Source organism: Nymphaea colorata, chromosome 9 (genome assembly GCF_008831285.2).
Source record: "Nymphaea colorata isolate Beijing-Zhang1983 chromosome 9, ASM883128v2, whole genome shotgun sequence".
NCBI classification, from domain to species: Eukaryota; Viridiplantae; Streptophyta; class Magnoliopsida; order Nymphaeales; family Nymphaeaceae; genus Nymphaea; species Nymphaea colorata.
Window position 1 is genome coordinate 19,327,534 of NC_045146.1, and position 21,619 is coordinate 19,349,152.

Consider the following 21,619-nt stretch of genomic DNA (forward strand, 5'->3'; position numbering starts at 1 on the left):
GAAGTTCCGCTATGGCTTCATTCATAGATGGCACTTTATGCCTATGGAGCAAGGAAGTTTTGACTCCATCATATTCCGATCTAAGACCAAGAATGAATTTATAAAATTTCTCCCTTTGGATTTGTTTTTCTCTAACTCCAATGTCTCTTGGATCATACCATTCGGGTTCAAATAGAGTAAGTTCGTCCCATAATTGCTCCATTTCTCTAACTTATTCTTTAATGGACTTATCCCTTTGTTGGAGACTTGCAATCTTCATCTGAAGATTGCACATGTAGGCCACATCCTTCATAGTGTGGGTTTTCTTGAAGAATTCCCAAGCTTCATGAGCAAAATTATGTTTTGCTATTTGGCCCATGGTTGTAGTATCAACACAAGCAATAATCCAAGTGATAATCTTGTGGTGTCCTATCTTCCACTCTTCCCATTTTCTCTCATATTCATTCATAACCTTGTCTTTTTCAACTCCATCTAGTTCTTGGGCTTTACCATCTATGGTCTTGGTGAGGACTAATTGAGGTTCACCTTTAGACCCATCAACAAATCCCCATAGGCTTTTACTTCTAATAAATGTTCTATAGTTTTTGCCCAAGAAACATAATTTGATGAAGTTAATTTAGGAAGAGGAGTAGAAGAAGTTCTTTCATCCATAATGTGTACCTTGTAAAGGAGACGTTGAGGTAGTGCTAGGATGAAAAACAGTCACACAAAATGAAGCTTTTGACACGTCAAAGACTGCCACAATCTTCACCACCAAGGGAGCTTTATCCCGTCACAAATATCACCAAAAGAGGTCAGCAAAATAACAACACCTTCTTGTGTCAACTCAAAGCAGCAATATATCGAACACTTGGAGTGCTTCACAGCTCCAAAGAAAGAGAAATACCAGGGATCTTCAAGCTTGAAAGACAGCAAGACAAAGAGCCAAAACCTCACTCTGATACCATGTAAATCAGTCCCAATCTTGAGAATGCAAATGCTTCAAGAGATACACTCTTGAAGATTCCAAAACCTTCAATAGGTAATGCACAACCAAACCTCAAACTTGAGGAGAAGATAAATATATTAATCTCAAGAGAAGAGGACACAAGAGAGGCCTAAAAGCCTTAACAAAACAAGGGACAACAGTCCCTTATTTATAGTACAATGAAAGGGAGAGAAGAAGGAGGAGTTGGCTGTTGGGCCAGCTCCAACGGCTAGAAATCTAGCCATTGGAAGCTGGCCCAACAGCTAGTTCCCCTTTACAAAATAAGAAAAAGTAAAAATAGAAAAAGAAAAGAAATAAAAAGGAACATAAAAAGAAAAAGAAACAAATAAAATAAAATACATAAACACCTATGCATACATAGATATTCATATATACAAATCATACATGAAACTAGATGTATGACAGTATATATGAAATATACATATGTATACTTACATAATGTCTAATCTTTAAATTCTAACACTTGACACAACAATTAAATTGAGTTTTTATTTCCAATATGAAGGATTTCAAGATAGAAGGAGCTTCAGTTCTATCTTCATAAAAAAAAACCCAAGTGACACGAGAGAAATCATCAACAATAGACAGATAATAACGAAACGACAACCGACATGGAACCCGACTAGGCCCCCAAACATCAACATGAACTAAATCAAATAGACTTTGGCTACACTGACTTTGACTCGATGGAAAAGAAGTACGACTATGCTTGCCCAGTTGACAAGCTTCACACTCGATAGACATTGTGGAAGAAATCTAAGGACATAGCAGCCGAAGTTTAGGGAATGATGGATGACCCAATCTGAGATGCCACTGGAAAGCACTTGAAGATCAATCAACTAAGAATGACGCCTCCTTATCAAATGTATCTAAGAAGTAGGTTTCATCTCTCTCATGGCCTCCACCAATCTTCCTCCTAGTCGATAGATCATGAAATACACAAGTACAAGGGTCAGAAATAACTTGCAATTCATCTCTTTAGTTAGTTTGCTTACAGATAACAAATTTTTTGGGAATTCAGGAGTATATAGCACATCATGAACATGCAAAGATGGAGAGAGATAAACATCTCCATGTCCTTCTACTGGAGATTGTCTTTCATCCACCAATCGAACATGCTGAGAGGAATTAAAATTTTGCAGGTTTGAAATATTAGTATCACCACAAAAGTGTTTAGATGCTCCAGAATCAATTATCCAACAACCATTAGAAGAAGTTCTACCTGCAGAGTATGCTGAATTTGTGACAGCTGTAGATGCCGATGGGGTAGAAGGTGTAGTATTTGATCGATGCTCCATAATTAAAAGATGTAGCATCTACTGAAGCAGTAGTGTGACTCGCCTTAGGAACTATACTGATAGATTGTGTGTTTGGAGTAGAACTAGATGAAGATGTCACAGTCAAAGAAGCGGATGAGTTAGGTTTACCCACTTTGTTCCAGCACCTATCCTCTAAGTGGCCAAGACGACCACAATATGTGCATTGAAGTCTTTCACGTCCTCCGCGACCCCGGCCACTTCCTCTACCACGGGAAGAGTATAGTCCACTTCTTCCTCCTCTAAATGAGGCAAGGGCAGGTGACTGTGAGTTGTTCTAAGATGGAAGAAAGTGTAACAGCCAATCTGTTTAGCCTATTGAAGGTCTCATCAAGATTAGGAAAATCTAAACTTCTAAGCATTTCAGCCTTGACTGCAGAATAATCAGAAGATAATCCAGCAAAAAATTTAACAACAATCATTTGCTCCATGTGAGATTTGAGACAATGCTTACAGAGCGGTTTTAAGGAGTTCATCTTTTTATAAGTGAACATCAACTTTGTAAAGTATTCAGTTAAATCCATGTCACCTTGCTGTATTTGTAACAATTCTTGTTGAACTTGTAAAATTTTGCTAATGTTCTTGTCTTGAGAGTACGTCTGCCGAAGAGAATTCCACAGATCTTTGGCTGTATTATAATAACAAAGCTCTGCTGCAATGTGGGGCTGAGTGCTATTCATAAGCTCAACACTAATTATGATGTTTTCTTCCTCCCACCGTGCGTATTTACCAATTTTTTTAACGGGTTCATCTTCTTCCAATATATATTTCTTTCCATGTCCAACGACTAGCAACATGAAGGTTTTGGCCCATACATCATAGTTGGAGGCTCCATCAAGTTTGATAGCAGATCCAAAAGAAAATGGATTTCAGAAAGCTTTGTACTCAACAGCAGCCTCTATTTGTTGATTTCCAGATTCAATTCTATTAAGTCGTATAGATTTATTGGCAGCCATGCTAGAACCACAAAAATAGGTAAATATAAAAGCTCACGACAGACAGAATATAGACTAACATGCACAGATTTCTGCAGCCAGAGTTCAACACCAACCTACGGTAGACTGAATATAGACTAACATGCATAGATTTCTGCAGCCAGAGTTTCAAGACAAACCTGCTCCACTTTAACTGTGAGAATCAACCATGCACCACACAACCAAGCATATTAGAATTTATCTGGTCTGAATTTCTTCAAAGGCATCAAGTGAGTCAGATATGACATATACTGCGACATTCAGATCTGATCGACATCAACAGTTTGTCAACGACATCACCTAAGTCAAATATGATACACTGCGACATTCAGATCTGAACGACGACAACAACTTGTCAACTGCATTAGATTTGGTTCTTCAACAACATCACGACTTCGACAGCAACATAAGGGTGCAAATCACGTCTCTACATGTTGAACGTGATCAGCCCCTTTCCACCAAACAATCTGATTGTTTCTTTTGTAAGCAACAGAAACTTTAGACATCCAACCTTATCTTCAATGAAGAGATGAGACATGAGGAAAGGAGGGAAGCAGCGTGAAACCCTAGATGGCACAGTCCTAGGTCTGATGCTCTGATACCACATTAGGTAGAGAGGTAGAGAAGAGGGAGAAGAAGAGAACGTGAAGAAGAAGGAGAGAATAGGAAGCAGTCAAGAATATGTCGGCTGCTCCTTTTCCTTTAGACTAAATAAGGATTAGGGTTATGTTTAACCCTTTACATAAAGAGTCCAACAACAGAAAGCTACCTAATACTAAATTCCAAAATACAAAAAACTTCAAATCCCAAACCAGCACGTTTCCTCAACAATAAGAAACAAGGACAAGCTCATGGATCTATATATAGCCTACACTTTATTTTTAACTTAAGGCAGCAAAGAGTTGACCGTCTTTGATTATTCATTCCTCGAGACCGACCCAGACTTGCCACCAAGTGCAAGCCCGTAAACTACAATTTTATGTGTGGTTTTTGCTGATGATTTATGCTGAAAATAAGTGTTCAAAGTACCCTTACAAAAATTGCATGAACCCTCCCTCTCTTTACCTCTCTAACTGCCAACATTCACACATACACGCACACACATATATATAGTCAATGTTGTCAAGTCAAATGCCAAATAGTTGCTGGATGGCCAAAATTTAAAAATTTGTCACTAGAAGGACCATAAATTGTCCGCCAATTATAAACCATTGTTAATGCTAATGTAGTGACTATTTTTAGTAATAAATTATGAAATTTTAGCCATCTGGCTAAGTCACACAATACTACTACCAGTGTGGCGGTATGCTAGTGGTACGTTTGGATCAGTTCAGACAAACCATATATTTTTTTATGTTTTAACCATATTTCTGTTGATTTATGTTTTATGAGATTATATGTAGGAATTATGAAAGAAACTATCAAACCTTTTTTAATTTTTCTGAGATTTTCCTGAGAAACAATCTTGATCCCCAAGAGAAACCTCGCTGTCTAAACCTGTAAACAACATTTATATATATATATATATATATATATATATATATATATATATATATATATATATATAGATATATATAGACACACACACTTTTTTTTGCTGTGCCCTCATACCAAGCTTTTCTAAAATTGTCGTACCCATAGCATGGGTCGTACCTGCTTCCTCCAAACATATGTGACTTGGCCATCCGGTAACATCTGGCATCCAATATGATGTCTTCCATGTATATTTGGCCTGAGAAATCTACATCCTATATATTCATAGTCACAGAAAATGAGTTTTTTATGACAAAAAACATATTTTATGCTTCAAAAATAGGTCTGCCTTATAAAACTGGAAAAAAGACATGTCTTTTTGAAAAAGACAATGAAAGGAAAAAAAAAACTCAAAAAAATAGAAAAAATCATGCCTTCTCCAATTTTTTGGTGTTTTTTTTCACATTTCTATTACTGCATTTTTATTTTCACATTTTACTTTAAGAAATTTCCTTTTTAGCTTTTTTAATTTTTCCGAGATTTTCCTGAGAAACAACCTTGATCCCCAGGAAAAACCTTGCTGCCTAAACCTGTAAACAATATTTATGACTATGATATATATATAAAGGACTTTGATCAAAGGTTCTCATTAATGATTTTTGCTGAAAAAATTATCCACAGATGACCTTTTTCTGCACGGGGACACACCCTTCAGCTTTTGAGAAAGATGGCCACATTTACCTACTTCTTGTAGTAGGCTATGTCATGGTTTCTCACTTCGTTAGGATGCAAATGCAACTCGACTATGGGCCGGCTGAGTTCTGAAATGTAAGAATAATAGTATCAGACTGGTAAGTTCTTTACTAAAGAACCTGCATTGGCTTTTCCCAGAAAACTTTCATTGTAATATACGTTTGATGGTGAACGATAAAAATTGCATTACATGCAAAAATGCAAGTTTTGTTAGTATATGTACAAAGTACAAAACTGATTGAATATACAAATTTCTTCTTTCTTTTGCTCTGCTATTTCATTAGTTTCTTTTGCACTTTCTACTTTCTCAAGCATTATATTTATATAATTAATTTATTTAGCTGTGGGAGCTTCCCATCCACTAAATGCTGCTTCCCAAGTGTGGCCATACATATGAAATTTCAGTCGCTCCTATAGACAGAAAAAAGCATGTCTTTTAAGCAAAATCATTGGCTTTTACATCATTTCTTGTAACTCATGCGGCACTGGTCGAGTGTGAGCATTTTGTAGATATTTGTTTTGATTATTGAGTTTACACCACTCATAGTTACAAAGTTTTCCAGTATATTGATACCATCTCTTTAACCCTTTGCTAACATCAGAAACAACATAAGGAAAAGGAAAGTAAGAATCTAACTCACAGAATTTCTAAATCAAGCACAGATATTCTCATGTCTGTATACACATACCAAAATTACTTAGGATAGCTTGATTCGCATACTTACAAGTTCAAGTTGGCGTAGACTGCGGATTTCTCTTGGTACGGCAATCTTTTTGTTTGTGTCCTGCCTCAAGGATTGATATAATAATTGATTAAGTTCATTGCAAGACCTTACAAGAAAAGCAGAAATGGCACTTACAATTTAAAATAGACACAAAGCAATGTACCTCCTTTCTTGTTTCCAGCTCTGCAAGCTTTATATATATCTCCACCATTTGCTTCATCTACAATATTCAAGTTACCATTAAACCACAATCTACTTCAACAATGCTACTCCTAACAAGAAGAATGAGGAAGCAACTGGTCGCTTTCCAAACATTGAAATCAACATCCTATCTATCAAAAAGCACAAGAGAAAGCAAACACTTTTATCCAGTGTGGTACGTAGGGCCGTATCGTACGATACGTATCGTATCGTTCACAAAATACAATATGAAACACCCCCTGTATCGTAAATGGAGGTGTATCGTGCCCGTATCGTACGATACGTACGATACATGCCCCCGTATCGTACGATACGGGCTGATTTCAAAAGAAGGGGCTCAAACTCCCTTTTTTCGAGTTTTTTTTTATAAAAACCCACCGCTTCTTCATTTTTAATCTAGAGTTTGTACTGGCTTGGAAGGAAATCATCGATTTTCATAGTGAAATCATCTATTAAACCATGGATTTGTGCGTGGGTGGCTGATTCCCATTGGAGGTTTTTTTTTAAATCATGAAGATGAAGATGGAGATGAGGATGAAAATGAATATGATGAAGATTATAAATCTATGTTTATGAAATTATGATATAAATTATGTAATTGTTGACTAGTGCTTTCTAGATTGATATTGTTATGAATTTTGATGTTTACAAATGATGAACCGTAACTTTATAGCAATAATAAGTCTATTATTATGTAAAACATGTTTTTTGTGAAGAACATATTATTCTTGATTTTTTAATGAATTTTTCGAATTTTTTCTTATTTTTTCTGATTTATTTAAAAAAAAAAAGCGATACGGTTACGATACGTTACGATATTTTACGATACGGCGTATCTTAGAGCCAGAGCGATACGGCTTATGATACGCTTTTTACAACATTGCTTTTATCAGTTTACTTTTCATAACTAAACTAAAAGATGTCAAAGTTAAATATGCGGCTACCCAAGAATATGAACTACGGTTTCACAACATGGAAATGAATGTGGACTGGGAACTTACAAGACCTTGCCAGATTCCACAATATTCAGAAGAAAATGCTTAAAACATTTTTAACTTCTTAAACTGACGCACATACCTACACATGCAATCCTAAGTCACATAGACACACAATTTAGGGTGCGAAACCAACATCAACACAACATGAGTGCAGATACAGAAGCTTCCTGGGTCTGGTGTCCATGCACAAGGGATAGAAGGGATGACTTCTTATTTTTAGTTCTTCCAGAGATCTGTGTCACTTGCCATATATATATATATATATATATATAGAATTTTCAGAAACAACAAAATTAGCAATTGACCAGCGATGGTTCTACCAATAATTCAACAAAAGAAGAGCAAATTATCCATTGCCACACCTGCACCTGAGTCATATCAACTCTAATTTGACAGCTTCTTTAAAGTTACTTAGGGACGTACTTTTCTTCGTTTTCCTTTTATCTCCAAATGGTTTTCTTTTCTTTTCTTTTTTGGGTCTTCCCTTTTTCTTAATTTTTTCCCTCCATTTTCTTTTGTTTCAATTTCATAAAGAAGATTTTAATTTGCTGCACCTGTGCCCAAGTTTTTTTCAAAAAAGTTGCGCCAGGACCCTTGTAACATAGGTGTTATGTAAAACGTTCTTGGTGTCAAAATTAACATGTCAAAATCCTACTTAAAAAATAATCGAAACACTGAACACAAGCCATTAAGGAGAAATAGAGAGCGCTTGCAATCAAGGTTACCAATATTATTCTCAACAATTTCATAGGAAGGTTTTCCTCAGGAGTTTCTTTTCCTTCTAGAGATGGGTTCTGAGATTTTTGGACAAGTAAAATTCATCTGTAGAATTAAACTACAACAAGCAGCTCATAAACTGGCTGCTAGATGCAAATAGGTGAGTGAGTTCGTGCGGACAGGCTTAAGAAAAGCAACCTGTTGAATTTTAGCTCCATGGTAGGAAGACAGCTCATTTAACAGATTCTCTGCTGCATGCTTCTTCTCCAAGTCAATCACAAATGAGTTTTTACTTCGCTGCTTGTCTTTGACACGATCCCCATTTGCTAAAGCCAGAAGCTGTTCAGACAATGAAAGGTAGATTGAGAAAATGGATCTTTTAGAATAACAAAATCTAAAGTTACCAAAGGTGTTAATCAAAAGAAATAGAGAACGAGCAGTTGCAATGTTGATAAAACTCATGAGCAGGCAAGGTCTGAAGAATAAACATTCATACAATACAGCGGCTTCCTCATGCATCCAATCTGAGCAACTAGTAGACAGCATAAGCTAACTAACCTGAAAGATTGTATGATATGGATGATCTATGGTCATTTTCTTCACAAGGGATATCAAAGCAAGCTGCAAAGGACAATAATAATCTGCAATCAGAAAATTTCCCCACCCTCCGGAAATTGAAACATACTCAATTGAATATTTATGCCTGAAAGGTTGGCAAGCCGTTCCCCTCCTTCAGGCTGCCCATTCTTGATGCAATTTGGTACACTAATGGAATAAATTTATATGACTGAACCTGAAATAGTTAAGAGCATTTATAAAGTGATTTGCAACCACAATAGCATTAAAACTCAAACATGAGTACCACAAAGTAAAGCAAGTAACTTAAATCCTCGGCCTGCTTTGGCCTATTCCCAGCTAAGTTTTTCATTAGAAATAATATCATCGAAGTACAAGAACATAGTACCTCTTTAACTGCACCAGTCATAGCCTTGATAACATTCTGGTCAGACCACAGACTGAACCACAAGGAAATAAGTCGGAAGACCTGAAAAAAACTTGCATCACTGTAATGAGTAGTGTTATGTGAACATCATGGCAGCGCTGGTAAGCTGGTGACATTAACTAACTAAGATAATTAGGTTACCAGACAATCCGAAAGAGACATTTGTTGAACCAAGGGCAAAGAGTGAACATCATGTAGTCATACTCCCCCACCACAAAACCACCACCCCCTCCCCCAACCCCCAACCCCCCAACACCCCAAAACCAATCTTTTTCAACATGAAGGTGCTTTTGATGCAGTCTTTGGCAGGCTAAAACATAGTGCTGGAAGTGAATAATGAAAGGTGAGACAGAACACATAATGAAAAAAACTAGTATTAGACAATGTTCTGTTGAATTTCTGATCTAACCAAAGCCAGAAGTGGTTTCTTCCATGTGTCCTTGTGATGCAGATTTAATCATGCTCTGAGCTACTAAAAAGCACAAGGTGCTCAAGATATAGCTACCATGAGCCAGTGAAAAGCAGATTCACTAACACCATTAAGCATTAGGCTGATTGTTTTTTATTTTGCAAACAAATTAACATGGAGAATTGCACTCATGATGTGATGATTGATACTTGACTGATCAAAATGGCCTTTCCTTAACCAAGTGTAGCAACTCACTTTCTTTTAACCATGCCAGTGGAATTTTTGTTGCAATTATCCCTATGATGGCTGAGTCATCGTTGTAGTGGGAAAACTTCTCTTAACACAAACTGCTCTTGGAATCAAATTCCTTCATCTAAGGGACAACAGAAATATATGACAAAGCATGGCTAATCTTTATAACTTTGCAGCATAAGAGGGTAAGCTGCATCCCAATGGCACTCCATTTTGACACCCTGTTCCATGTTGCCTTAAAATCTATGTCACATGAGTGCAGGGTGCGGTCTCCGGTGCTGGTGCGAATGCCGGTGCCGGGGCAACGTATCCCAAAAAATTTGGGTGCGAGGATGCGGCGAGGGTGTATATATATAATATATCTAGTATATATATATATATATATATATAAATGTATGCATTCATAATATATATAATTTTAGCTTGTTTCTTAGCTTAATCTGTCCTTTTTTTTTACTTTTTATTACTATACATAAAGAAAGAAAGGGACAGGGAGAAGAAAAAAAATGGAAAATATTTTGAACTTGCATAAGAAAAGACATGGTTCGGGTGCGTGTCGGAGCAGCACCAGCACCAGTGTCGTGTCGACATGGGTGCGGCCCCTTTTTTGAAGAGTCGTGTGACATAGCTTAAAATAGAAATTGAATAGGAACTTAGTACAAAAAAACTTTCCCCATACCATTGATGTAGATTGGGTGTGAAGCAATTTTAAAAAACTTCAGTGCAGATATATATATACACACACACACACATGCACACAATATACCATCTCAACACTCATAGAAGTTTATAAGGATAAGACGAGAACACCCTTGGGGCTTACCAAGTTGAAAGAATACCAAAAGGTTTTGGAGACTTGGTTAAACTTAACCAAGTCCAAAACTGGACCAAAAATGGCATAGGGGTGTTGGACGCCTCTGAGGCATGCCCCGTGTTTGCACCCATGTATTGAAGGTTTAACACTGATGTGTCTCACTTATAGCTGTATGACATACCTTTCTGGCCATCATAGGCCTATCAACAATCAGTGCCATATCGCCAGTCTTCTATAGCAGGACTAGGACCAAGGACCCCATGAAATGGTCATGGGTGCACAAGCCGAACAAAGTTGTCAGCATGTATTGAGAACCATGTTCAGTTGATAAGAATGAGAAGTAGCTTCTTCAATTGAACTGATCCCTTTAATTCTTCATGCCCACAGCATATCGTAAGCTACATTCCCATTTCACTTTCTTTGTCAAGGTAGAATTCTCTAGTTCAGAGCGACAGTAACACAAGGGAGACTCTAATTCAAAAGGACAGCCAGGGGACAACTATTTGAAAGCATGAAAGTGAACGAGACAACAAACTCACAATGTGATGGAGACCTGGATGCACTAGAACAAAGAAGATAAAAAGGAAAAAACAGCAACTAACATATGTGAAGAACATAGACAGCACACCTTTTTCACAGAAGGAACTCACAGCACAGATGGATGCAATGATGTAGAGTCTCACAATGAACATAAAAAATCTCACGATTATTAAAGAAGAAACAACTATTAAGACTTCCCAAGACGCATTAATATTTATGTGCCACAGAAAAGCAACAGGAAAAGAAAGAAAATATTACCACTCTCATATCATATTTATCTCCAACAACCAAACAACGTTTGTACCCCTCTAATGCCAAGTTCAAGAAATTATCCCTGTCATCCTGTTAAAAGGAATAGAAGGAATGCTTTACAATATCACAATAACTTGATTTGCACATGGAAAAGAAATATAGCACATTTTAGGAAGTAGAGCAACAGTCACAGACCCCTTTTGACTCAAAAAAGAGAGAAAATCACATGCAAGATGGTATAAACAGCATTTAAGATTGCTACATCAAGAAACTAATGAATTAAAATCCCTAATTACACCAAATATTTAACAGAAAAAACGTCAAAACAATTGTACAATGCATGTGAAGCAAGAATACCAGAAGGAACATGAACAATGTGGGTTTACAGCAGGGTCATTTAAAAGCCAAGAACTACGTTGTAAATCTAATAAAAAGTCGGTACATCTGGAGAGGTTAAGCCAATAACCACTCAGACACTATCATTTTTTCTTCAATGATCATCCTTTTTTTTTTTGTAAAAGAAATAAGGTATCACCTTTCTCTACCAAAACTAAATGCAAAGCCATAGCCACTACTACCCTGATCATAACCATATTTTTGAACAAGGGAGAGCGAGAAAGCGATCCTAAACATGTGCATTAGGCAACAAGCTTATCAATCAAATGGACTTGGAAATTGTCACACTAAAAGCAATTCATTTTAAAGTCAAAATCCCTTTTTTGCCTAGCCAATCTCACTAGCGCATTAGTCCTATTTGGGGAAACAGAATGAGGAATTTGATTGCACTATGATAATAAAAAGAGGAATGTCTTGAACTTCTTTATACACTGTGCCTTTCACACAAGGAGAGCTGGCCAAAGGAGGAATGTGAGGGGCCATGTACTTTTTTTTTTTCTTCCAGAAAATGAATATCCATTGTCATCTTGGAAGGCTAGGGGTTATAGCCAATGGCACCAAAGCAGCGTTTGATCCAATGCTTTGTCCTTGTACTGAAAAAGGAAATAAATTTTTTTTCTTACAGAAATGGACAGAAGGGTTCCCCGGGATTTTTTTTCTTTGGATTTTGCGAATAATTTTTTGTATTCATTGACAAATCACAGATCGGAAGTGATAAGGAACTTTCAAATCAGTTTTGATTCTTCATCGGGTCCTTTCTCTTTGGAAATTCATTCATAGGGTCCTTGGAGAATCATTATAAGGCATCACTAAAAGAAGTATTATTCAATTTTCTTAGCTTTACATTTGGCCCAATGACACAAGTTGAAAAGCTTCCCCATGGCATGTAATCAATTTGAACTCTGGCATGAAATAACCTGACCCAGCCCAGTTTGTCAAAGAAAAATCTTTTGTTAGTCGACTAGGACAAACTACCGAAACAAGTCCCTCATTGTTTTACTACTCGACAAACTCTCTATGATGCCACCGTAAGTTTGAGGGGAAGTGCTGAGATTCATGTAGTTCAGTTACTTTTTATACATGTACATATATACATATACTTTCTTTTTCTTTTTCATGTTCTATAAATTTCTTATACATCTTTTATTTTGCTTCTATTTTTCTATCATTGAGAATGGTCTGATCATTGCCTCTGACCAGCTAGTCATTCAGCCATAGGGAATGGCCTAATGGCTGGCCTCAATTCACTGTCCCGCATATGTTTGGGGCCTCCATCCCCTTTAAATTATTCACTTTTTGAGCAATTTCAAGATAAATGAAGCATTGAAGCTTACAACCTGTTTTTTATGCCATGTACAGCTTCTGTGAAGTGTCTTCTGCATTGAAAGTCCTCTTATGTTTTGAATCATTTTTTTCTAGAGATTCTTGATTTTGGGCCCATGAGGAGCTTGTCAAGTTGGATTTCTCTATATATTTCACATGTTCAATATTTTATCACAGAAATTTGTTTGTAATTCATAGTTTCTTGCCAACACACATAGAGACTTTTGGCCTAGTTCATGTTATAAAGAACAAATGATAAGCATGTTAAGGTAGTAACGAACAATGAGAAACAACAGCATATGTCCGCACTAGTATGATTTTCTACGCACCTTCAATTTGTTGGCCTCCTCTGCGTCCATTGCAAGTTGTTTTTGCAAGTCTTGTATTTTTACTGAACAATCAATTTTTTCTCCCTAGTACAGAACAGACTAGGAACAATATGATGGAACCATAATATGGGAAAGAAGGTAAAAGATGCAAATAACAAAAGAACTTACCTTTGTCAGACTCTTTAGTCTTTTAATAAGAGCCTCCAACTCCTTAGCCTAGCATGAATCCATATATAATTTAGAAGTGCTTAAACAATGACATAAAAAAAAAAAATTGTATGGACACCTTATGCCTTCTTAGTCTCATAGCTGCTTGCCATTCGCTTGAGCAAAGCCTTTCTTCACAACCTCTAAATAAAGTATCAGCATAGTGGGCAAGCTGGAAATTAGCTTGACATTGTCGAGCCATGTTCTTCTCCTCGTTACAGGAATTAAGCTCACTGAGGTCAACAGCTCGCTTAAGGTATTGCTCCAAGATTGTTCTTGAGCTACAATGATGGAAAATATACGTAAAGAAAACTCTTCAATCTTTTATGAAAAAAATTTTAATGAACAGTGAAAAAGCAAGGCCCAGATGGAGAAGACATCTAGCAAAACAGTCAGTCACAAGTTACTTGGTAGATCTGGTTTCTGCAAGCCACTTCCCAGTGAGACGAAATACATCACAAGCTTCATTCCTTAAATGATAATGCTGCAAGATATATCTAGCAAGATTAATAGCAAAATCATGTTGGCCTTGTGCACGTAGTAGTTTAGCCTCTTCCATCTGTCATGGTATTGGCAGACTCAAGTCAATCACATATAAAATGTGTATACACCATATAGCAATGCCTAAAGAAAGATCACAAACAACTGTGCTTGTTATACCCTTCCAAGAGAGCATATGTTTTGACTTTCAGCTTCCAATTCTGCAGTAAGAACCTTAAACTCCTGCAGTGCTGAAGTTGCTAAGGAAAATCTACCACCCTGGAGCCAACATACATAACACATAAGTTGTAGTTAAAGCCAAAGGATCTGAACATGATCAAAACGAGTGTCACACAGCTACAACCTTGCGAAAAATGGAAGCAGATTGGAGAAGATGTTCCATTGTACTGCTCCGGCAATTCAAAATCTGCAACAGCACTCGTCTAAAAGATATAAATGGCTCAAGTAGGTCTTGATGCAGCTGTGTTTGCTTTACAATAAGTTTCCAATCCTTGTTCAGCCATTCCAACTGCAAAATCCACATACTAAATCAACAGGAGGTTTGTATTCGACTATTCGTACTTGTACAAAAGAAGTTAAAGCACAAAGTGGTTCTTCTAATTGCCCAGGCATAAAAGTATCATAACACCAAATTTGAAACAAAAATGACAAAAACCTGTAGCTCCAAAAAAGTTACAAGACAGAGCTTTCTAATGAAATAATGGTCAAATGGACATGCCAAATAGATGCCATTTAACATGGCTCAAATGTGGGTGGCAAAACTTTCAAGATCAAACTGTTAGAATGTATGTATTCCTATCTATATATATATATATATATATCTATATGTATGCATATTACATATATTAGTGTGCTAATATATGTCTTATATATATATAGTTTAGGGTACATAGGTCGTGTCTGTAATTTTCTCTTTTTTTTTTGGTACTTTTTCTTTTCTTTTGTTTTCACTATTTTTTATTATAAAAGGGGAGAACTAGCTGTTGGATCAGTCTCCAACGGCTAGATTTCTAGCCATTGGAGATGGCCCAACAGCCATCTCCCTCTTCCTCTCTTCCTTTCCTTCTACTATAAATAAGGGACTGTTGTCCCTTGTTTGTTCATGGCTTTTTAGCCTCTTCTTGTATATCTTGTTGGGTTTAATATATATGTTCTCTTTTCCTCAAGGTTGAGGTTTATTGTGTGTTACTTATTGAAGTTATTGGAAGCCACAAGAGTGTATCTCTTGAAGCACTTACCTTGTCAAGTTTTGGGCCTGATTTACATGGTATCAGAGCCCTGTTTTGGTTCTTTGACTTGCTGCCTTTCAAAGATTGAAGAATCAGCTCGTACTGTCCCTTTGGAGTTGTGAAGCACACCAAGTGTTCGATATATTGTTGGCTGCGGTTTGGTTCAAGAAGGTGCTGTTCTCCTTGCTGGTTCTTGGCAAGTATTTCTTGTGGGTTGAAGGTAATCGTCGTGACAGGTTTGAGCTTATCATATCAAGCTTCCGTGGCTGCTGAAATTGTGACTGTTGTTTTATTGTTGCTGTGATTTTTTTCACGTAGTGGTGCTTTCTTCACGTGGCAGTTGTAAGTGGACTTTCCTTGTTGACTGTGCTCAATGGATAACAAAGTCTCTTCTCTTCCATTTTCCAAACTTTCGTCAACAAACTATATCCAATGAGCTAGAACTATGGAACATTTCATTCGTAGAAAAAGCCTTTGGGGACTAGTTGATGGAACAAAAATTGAACCACAACTAGTCTTAACAAGAGTTGTTGATGGAAGGGTTGTAGAATTGGATAGAATGGGAAAAGAGAAAGTTGTGGCTGAATATAATAAGAAATGGGAAGAATGGAGTGTAAGTCATCACAAGATTATCACATGGATATTGACTTGTGCTGACAATGCTACTAGTGGGCAGATTTCTAAATTAAATTCTGCCCAAGAAACTTGAGAATATCTAAAGAAAACTCATTCCATGAGATATGTTGCTTATATGCATAATATTCAACTCAAGGTTCACAATCTTCAACAAGAAGATAGATCCATTAAAGATTATGTGGCTGAAATGGATCAATTGTATGATGAATTAAGCATCTTTGAACCACATTGGGTTGATGCACAAGATCTTATACTTAGAGAAAAGCAAATCCAATGTGACAAGTTTTATAAGTTTGTCATAGGCCTTAGACCCGAATTTGATGGTGTTAAAACCTCTTTCCTCCATCGGTCTAAAACATCATCTATGAATGAGGCTATTGTGAAACTTCAAATGGAAGAAAATCGACTTTGTCTTGATAGAGAGAAAGCCAACAATGTTCTTGCCACATCTAGGCCGGGGGCTAATCTTGTAATTTGTTATCTTACCCTAATTCTCATTTAACGTGAGAATAGGGCCGACTATTGGAACAACGAACAGAATTTACTCTCTCTCACTTGCTCTCAACCTCTTCTCCTCTCCCTTCTTGCTTCCAGCAACAGAAAGAAAGATAATGAAGCATACCAACTGAAATTTCTGATTTGCTTTTTTTTTTTTCACAACCTGACACTGTTGGTCAAGGTCAATGTGCCAGAATAGACACTTGAACCATGTGCCCTTTTGTTATAAAGAACATAACTTTTGAGGCTAAAACATATTTTGAAATTTCTACATAGTTAATTGTCAAACTTCTAGGAAGCCTAAAAAACCTGCATCATGCCAAGTGTTAAAGAGGGTTTTTGCAATATTAGAAAGTTAGAGAGTAGGTCTTTAAATATTTTCTTATACTTGTTGGACTGTTTTTGTAATTTCTGTACCACCAGCCCTAATCTCTTTAACTTGAGATTAGGGTTATGTTAATGAGGATTCTTTTGGGCTCTCTCTCTCTCATCGTAACATGGTATCAAAGCCTTCTCCGGAGTCTACAGCCAAGTGAGTTCTTCGGCGACCTCTTCCTCCCTCTTCTCATCGTGCATCTCTATTCCCTCTTATCACCCAATAAGGAGACGGTAAGAGAATAGAGGTTGGGTGAGCTGCGTGGAGAAGGGCCCGATCACGCCGATGTGGAAGGCGTGATCAGATTCCTAAGTGGATCTCGTGGATGTTACTGCTGTTCAGATTTTTACGTTGACCGTGAAGGGCTGAGTCAAACGTTGACGTGAGAAGCTGCCATTTGTGGAGTCAATCTGCCTGTTATGGATGAAGTTTGACGTGAGGAGCAGGATGATCTACAGATTGTGGATGTGAAACCTCAGATCGTGTGGAGCAGAGTTGATCTGCTGATCTTGGAGGCTGTTTTAGCCTTGTTCTTGTCGTGGATGGTGCGACTGAAAGCAGAGCAGCAACAGTCTGCTGTAATATGCAGAAATCAGCAGCAGTCTTTTGGAAGTTTGTACGTGGGCCAGCAACAATCTTCTGCAATCAACAGTCTGCTGTAATATGCAGAAATCAGCAGTAGTCTCTCTGGTCGTGGATGCAGTTTCTGGCATGATCAGAGTATGTTGGTCGTGTGTGATGATTAGAACTTTGTTGCAGAATTGATATGCCATATGTGAAGTCATCGGCTGTTTATGTGGAGCAAAATTGTGTTGTGCTAGGTGTGTGTGTTGTCGTATGTGAGACAAATAGAAGTGGAGCTGCTACAATCATCAGCTAAAAGTGGAGTAAACTGGTATCTTACCGTGATTTAGATCTAGTGATTACAAATCCCTATTTGTTGCCCATCCTATCAAATTTTTTTTTTCTCCTGCGGTGGTGCGTGAAGATACTTTTCTCCATTGTTGTTGCTACTGCGTCTTATACCTACATATATTGTGCGTCAAATTCTGTTTGGGAGTTTACTATGGCTGGAAATCCCGTCTCATATGGAAATCCCTCAAGGGCGACAAGATCTATAGTTGAGTCTTCTACTGCTCCTCCTATATCCATGTCATATTCCCTTAACTTAAATAAGGATGAATATGATCTTGTTCTTGCTCAGAGATCTGCCTCTACATTTGCCAATACTGCTGTAATAGACTCAGCCCTCTCTGTTGGTGCTCCCACTGATAATATGATGTGGATGAAAGATTCTGGCGCCTCAAGGCACTGTTGTAATCAACCACAGAAGTTTTCATCATTAATCAGATTCTCTACAGCACATGTCAGATTGGCTGATGGCAAGTTGTCTCCTATTTTGGGTAGCGGGGATATCTACCTCCCACACTTAGGCACTATTACACATGTGTCATATGCTCCTCAGTTTCCTGTTAATTTGTTATCTGTTAAGAAGCTGGCTATTAACTTACAGTGTAGAGTCATTTTTTATCCTGGTTTATGTTCTTTTCAGGACTTACCAACTGGGAAGATGATTGGTGGCGGTTATGAGCGTGAGGATCTCTACTTCCTGTCTGTCCCAATAGATGTTGATGCATCTTCACTCCCTTCGAGGACTCCTTCTTATGTGATGCTTGCCAATTAGGTTAGCATACACAAAGTAGCTTTCCTTCGAGTCAGAATCCTTCTAGTGAAAGTCTGTTTGATCTCCTTCATATGGATGTGTGAGGTCCTAGTCGTGTTCCTTCTCGCTCGCGTTTTCGATATTATCTTGTTTTAGTTGATGATTTTACCAAAGTCAATTGGGTATTCTTGTTATGGGAAAGATCTGAAGTCATATGTATTATTCAAAAATTTGTCAACGAAATACAAACTCAGTTTGGCTTCCTTGTCAAAAATATTCGCATTGATAATACTCTTGAATTCAAGTCTTCCATTCTACTTCAATTTTATGCCAATCATAGAATTCGACCTCAATTTACTTGTCCTCACACATCCCAACAAAATGGTGTCGCCGAACGCAAACATCGGAAACTCCTAAATGTGGCTCGCACCCTCATGCTGCATTCTCACGTACCTGCCTACTTTTGGGGTGATGTTGTTCTTACTGCATGCTATCTCATTAACAGATTACCCTCATCAACCATCCAAGAACGTATTCCCATTCAAATTTTATATCCAGATCGATCATTATTTCATATACCTCCCAAAGCATTGGATGGACCTGCTTTGCGCATATCCTAAGCCCAAACAAAAACATACTTGCTGCCCAAGCTGTCAAATGTGTATTCATTGGCTAATCTATTAATAAAAAGGGATATAAGTGTTTTGATCCTCAGACCAAGAAAGAGATTATCAATGCGAATGTTACATTCTTTTAGTCTCGTCCTTACTTTTCCCCTTCGAGTCCTTCTACGTTTGAGATGCCTGTATCTGTTCCTCTTCCTATTCCACCTGCGTCACTTGAGTCGATCCCTCTCTCTCAACCTATGTCCCGTGAACGTTTCCATGATCCTCCCATAGTTTACACTCGTCGTCTCGATCCTCCTCCCAACCGCCCACCAGAGTCTTCTCAAGAGGTAAGTTCCACAAATAAGACTAACTCAGGTATAAATGATGACCACTCCACAGATGATCTCCCTATTGCTATTTGCAAGGGCAAGCGACAGTGCACACTACATCCGATTTCTAATTCTGACTCTACTGACTATCTGAGTACAAGTTTGGTGCAGTTTGATCGAGCTATGTCTAGTCACATTATCTCGTCTTCTCACCATCAAGTCATGTTAGATTCACGGTGGAGGCAAGCCATGCAGGAGGAAATGGATGCTCTTATATATCGAGAGACTTGAGACTTGGTGGATCCACCGATGCACTGTGATGTGGTTGGCTCCAAATGGTGTTTACCATCAAGTATCATTCTGATGGCTCAGTTGAAAGGTTCAAAGCACGTCTTGTCGCAAAAGGATATACACAAACTTATGGAGTTGATTTCCTTGAAACCTTTTCGCCAGTGGCTCGATTGGGCACTATTCGACTGATTATATCTCTTGTTGTCCAGCGGGAATGGCCTCTATTTCAGCTAGATGTGAAAAATGTCTTTCTATATGGTGATCTTCCTGAAACAGTCTATATGCAGCAACCACCGGGTTTTGAACGATAGGGGGAGCATGCTAAGGTATGCAAACTAAAGAAGGCCATTTATGGACTTAAACAGAGTCTCTGTGCTTGGTTCCATAAGCTGATTGAAGTTTTATCTAAATATGGATTTCGAAGATCCCAACTTGATCACTCATTGTTTATCAAGCGAGGCACATCTGGTATAGTGATATTGATTGTATATGTTGATATTGTTCTCACTGGGGAAAGTAATCAAGAGATAGCTCAGACAAAGGAGTTTCTACAGAAACACTTTGTCACAAAAGACCTTGGACAACTCCGTTATTTTCTTGGTATTGAGGTGGCTCGTAGTAGTAAAGGAGTTGTAGTGTCTCAAAAAAAATATGTGCTTGATCTTCTGCAGAAAACAGGTTTATTGGGGGCTAAACCTGCAACCTATGTGACACGAATACGACAATCTGGGTCACGTACCGGTGTCGACACTCCGACACGCGAATCCCGACACTTAGATACGGCAAGATACGTTTTGGATTGGATCTGGGTCAGACCCGATCCGAACCACTTTCATAACCCGATTTTTTGTTTTAACCCTCGATTTCGTTTACGCTTTACCCTCGACGGTCGACCTTTACCCTCCACTCCTTGCAGCAACAGCAGAGTTCGGCAACGGCGACAAGCTCCGTGGCGTCCGGCGGCAGCCGGCGACAGACAGGTAAGTGCTTTTTTTTTTCTTTTCGATATTAGAAGTTAGGGTTTCATGCTTCATTTGGGTTTTTTTCGTTTGGGTTTTTCTTGCCAATTTGGGGATGTTTTCGTTTGAAGATTAGACGGTTAATCCGTCGACCTTGATCCTATTCTTCAATGCTATGTGCAATGTTTTCTTTTTTTCTTTGATTTGGGGATTTGGGGATTTTGCCTATTGGGGATTTTGCCTTAGTGCTTGTAAGGTGGCCATTGCCAACAGTCACTAGAATGTGTCGGATGTTGCCTGCTCTCATTGAGGACAGTTTTACATTATCCAGAAATAAATCTGCATGTTTACAATTTGTTGTATTGTTCTATTTCATGTTATGTTTGTTTGAGACTTTCTTTCTTATGACTTATGAGATTGTAAGAGTGAATTATTAATTTAATGTTTTTTTTATTTTATTATCATTTTTAATTTTTTAGAATATAATATTCGCTGTGTCCGCATATCCTAAAATTTTGAAAATTGCCGTGTCCGCGTACCCGTACCCGTGTGACATAGCCTGCGACACTTCCCATGAATCCCCGTGTTCATATACATGATGATGAATCAGAGCCTTTTGACTCTAGATCTTACAGATCTCTGATAGGGAAACTGTTGTATTTGACGGTCACTCGCCCTGACATTAGCTTTGCTGTGAATAAGCTAAACCAATTCATGGAAAAACCTCGAAAGGTTCATTGGGATGCTGCTCTAATGATTGTCAGATACTTGAAATCAGCTCCGGGAAAAGGGTTATGGTTTAAAAAAGGAGAAGATGTTGACATCGAAGCGTATAGTGATGCTGATTATGCAGGATCTG

The 21,619-nt window shown here is 37.9% G+C and overlaps 1 protein-coding gene across 5 annotated transcripts in view; it reads right to left on the minus strand.

The window, feature by feature from the left end:
• Nucleotides 1-21,619, minus strand: part of LOC116261494 (serine/threonine-protein kinase ATM) — a 145,682-nt gene that overhangs the window by 28,050 nt on the left and 96,013 nt on the right. For 4 of the 5 annotated variants that reach the window (XR_007574323.1, XM_031640278.2, XM_031640277.2 and 1 more), the window contains 13 exons: nt 14,515-14,679; nt 14,331-14,429; nt 14,078-14,229; nt 13,750-13,951; nt 13,632-13,679; nt 13,464-13,547; nt 11,422-11,505; nt 9,110-9,190; nt 8,849-8,938; nt 8,704-8,766; nt 8,344-8,484; nt 6,393-6,449; nt 6,230-6,289 (listed from right to left, as the gene is read on the minus strand). Coding sequence is in view for 3 of the 5 variants with exons in the window: in XM_031640278.2 (XP_031496138.1) it covers nt 6,230-6,289; nt 6,393-6,449; nt 8,344-8,484; nt 8,704-8,766; nt 8,849-8,938; nt 9,110-9,190; nt 11,422-11,505; nt 13,464-13,547; nt 13,632-13,679; nt 13,750-13,951; nt 14,078-14,229; nt 14,331-14,429; nt 14,515-14,679 (1,326 nt within the window). In the remaining 2 variants the exon portion in view is untranslated. Of the gene's footprint in view, nt 1-6,229; nt 6,294-6,392; nt 6,450-8,343; nt 8,485-8,703; nt 8,767-8,848; nt 8,939-9,109; nt 9,191-11,421; nt 11,506-13,463; nt 13,548-13,631; nt 13,680-13,749; nt 13,952-14,077; nt 14,230-14,330; nt 14,430-14,514; nt 14,680-21,619 lie in introns of all 5 variants that reach the window. The other variant, XR_004174299.2, reaches the window with a different exon arrangement.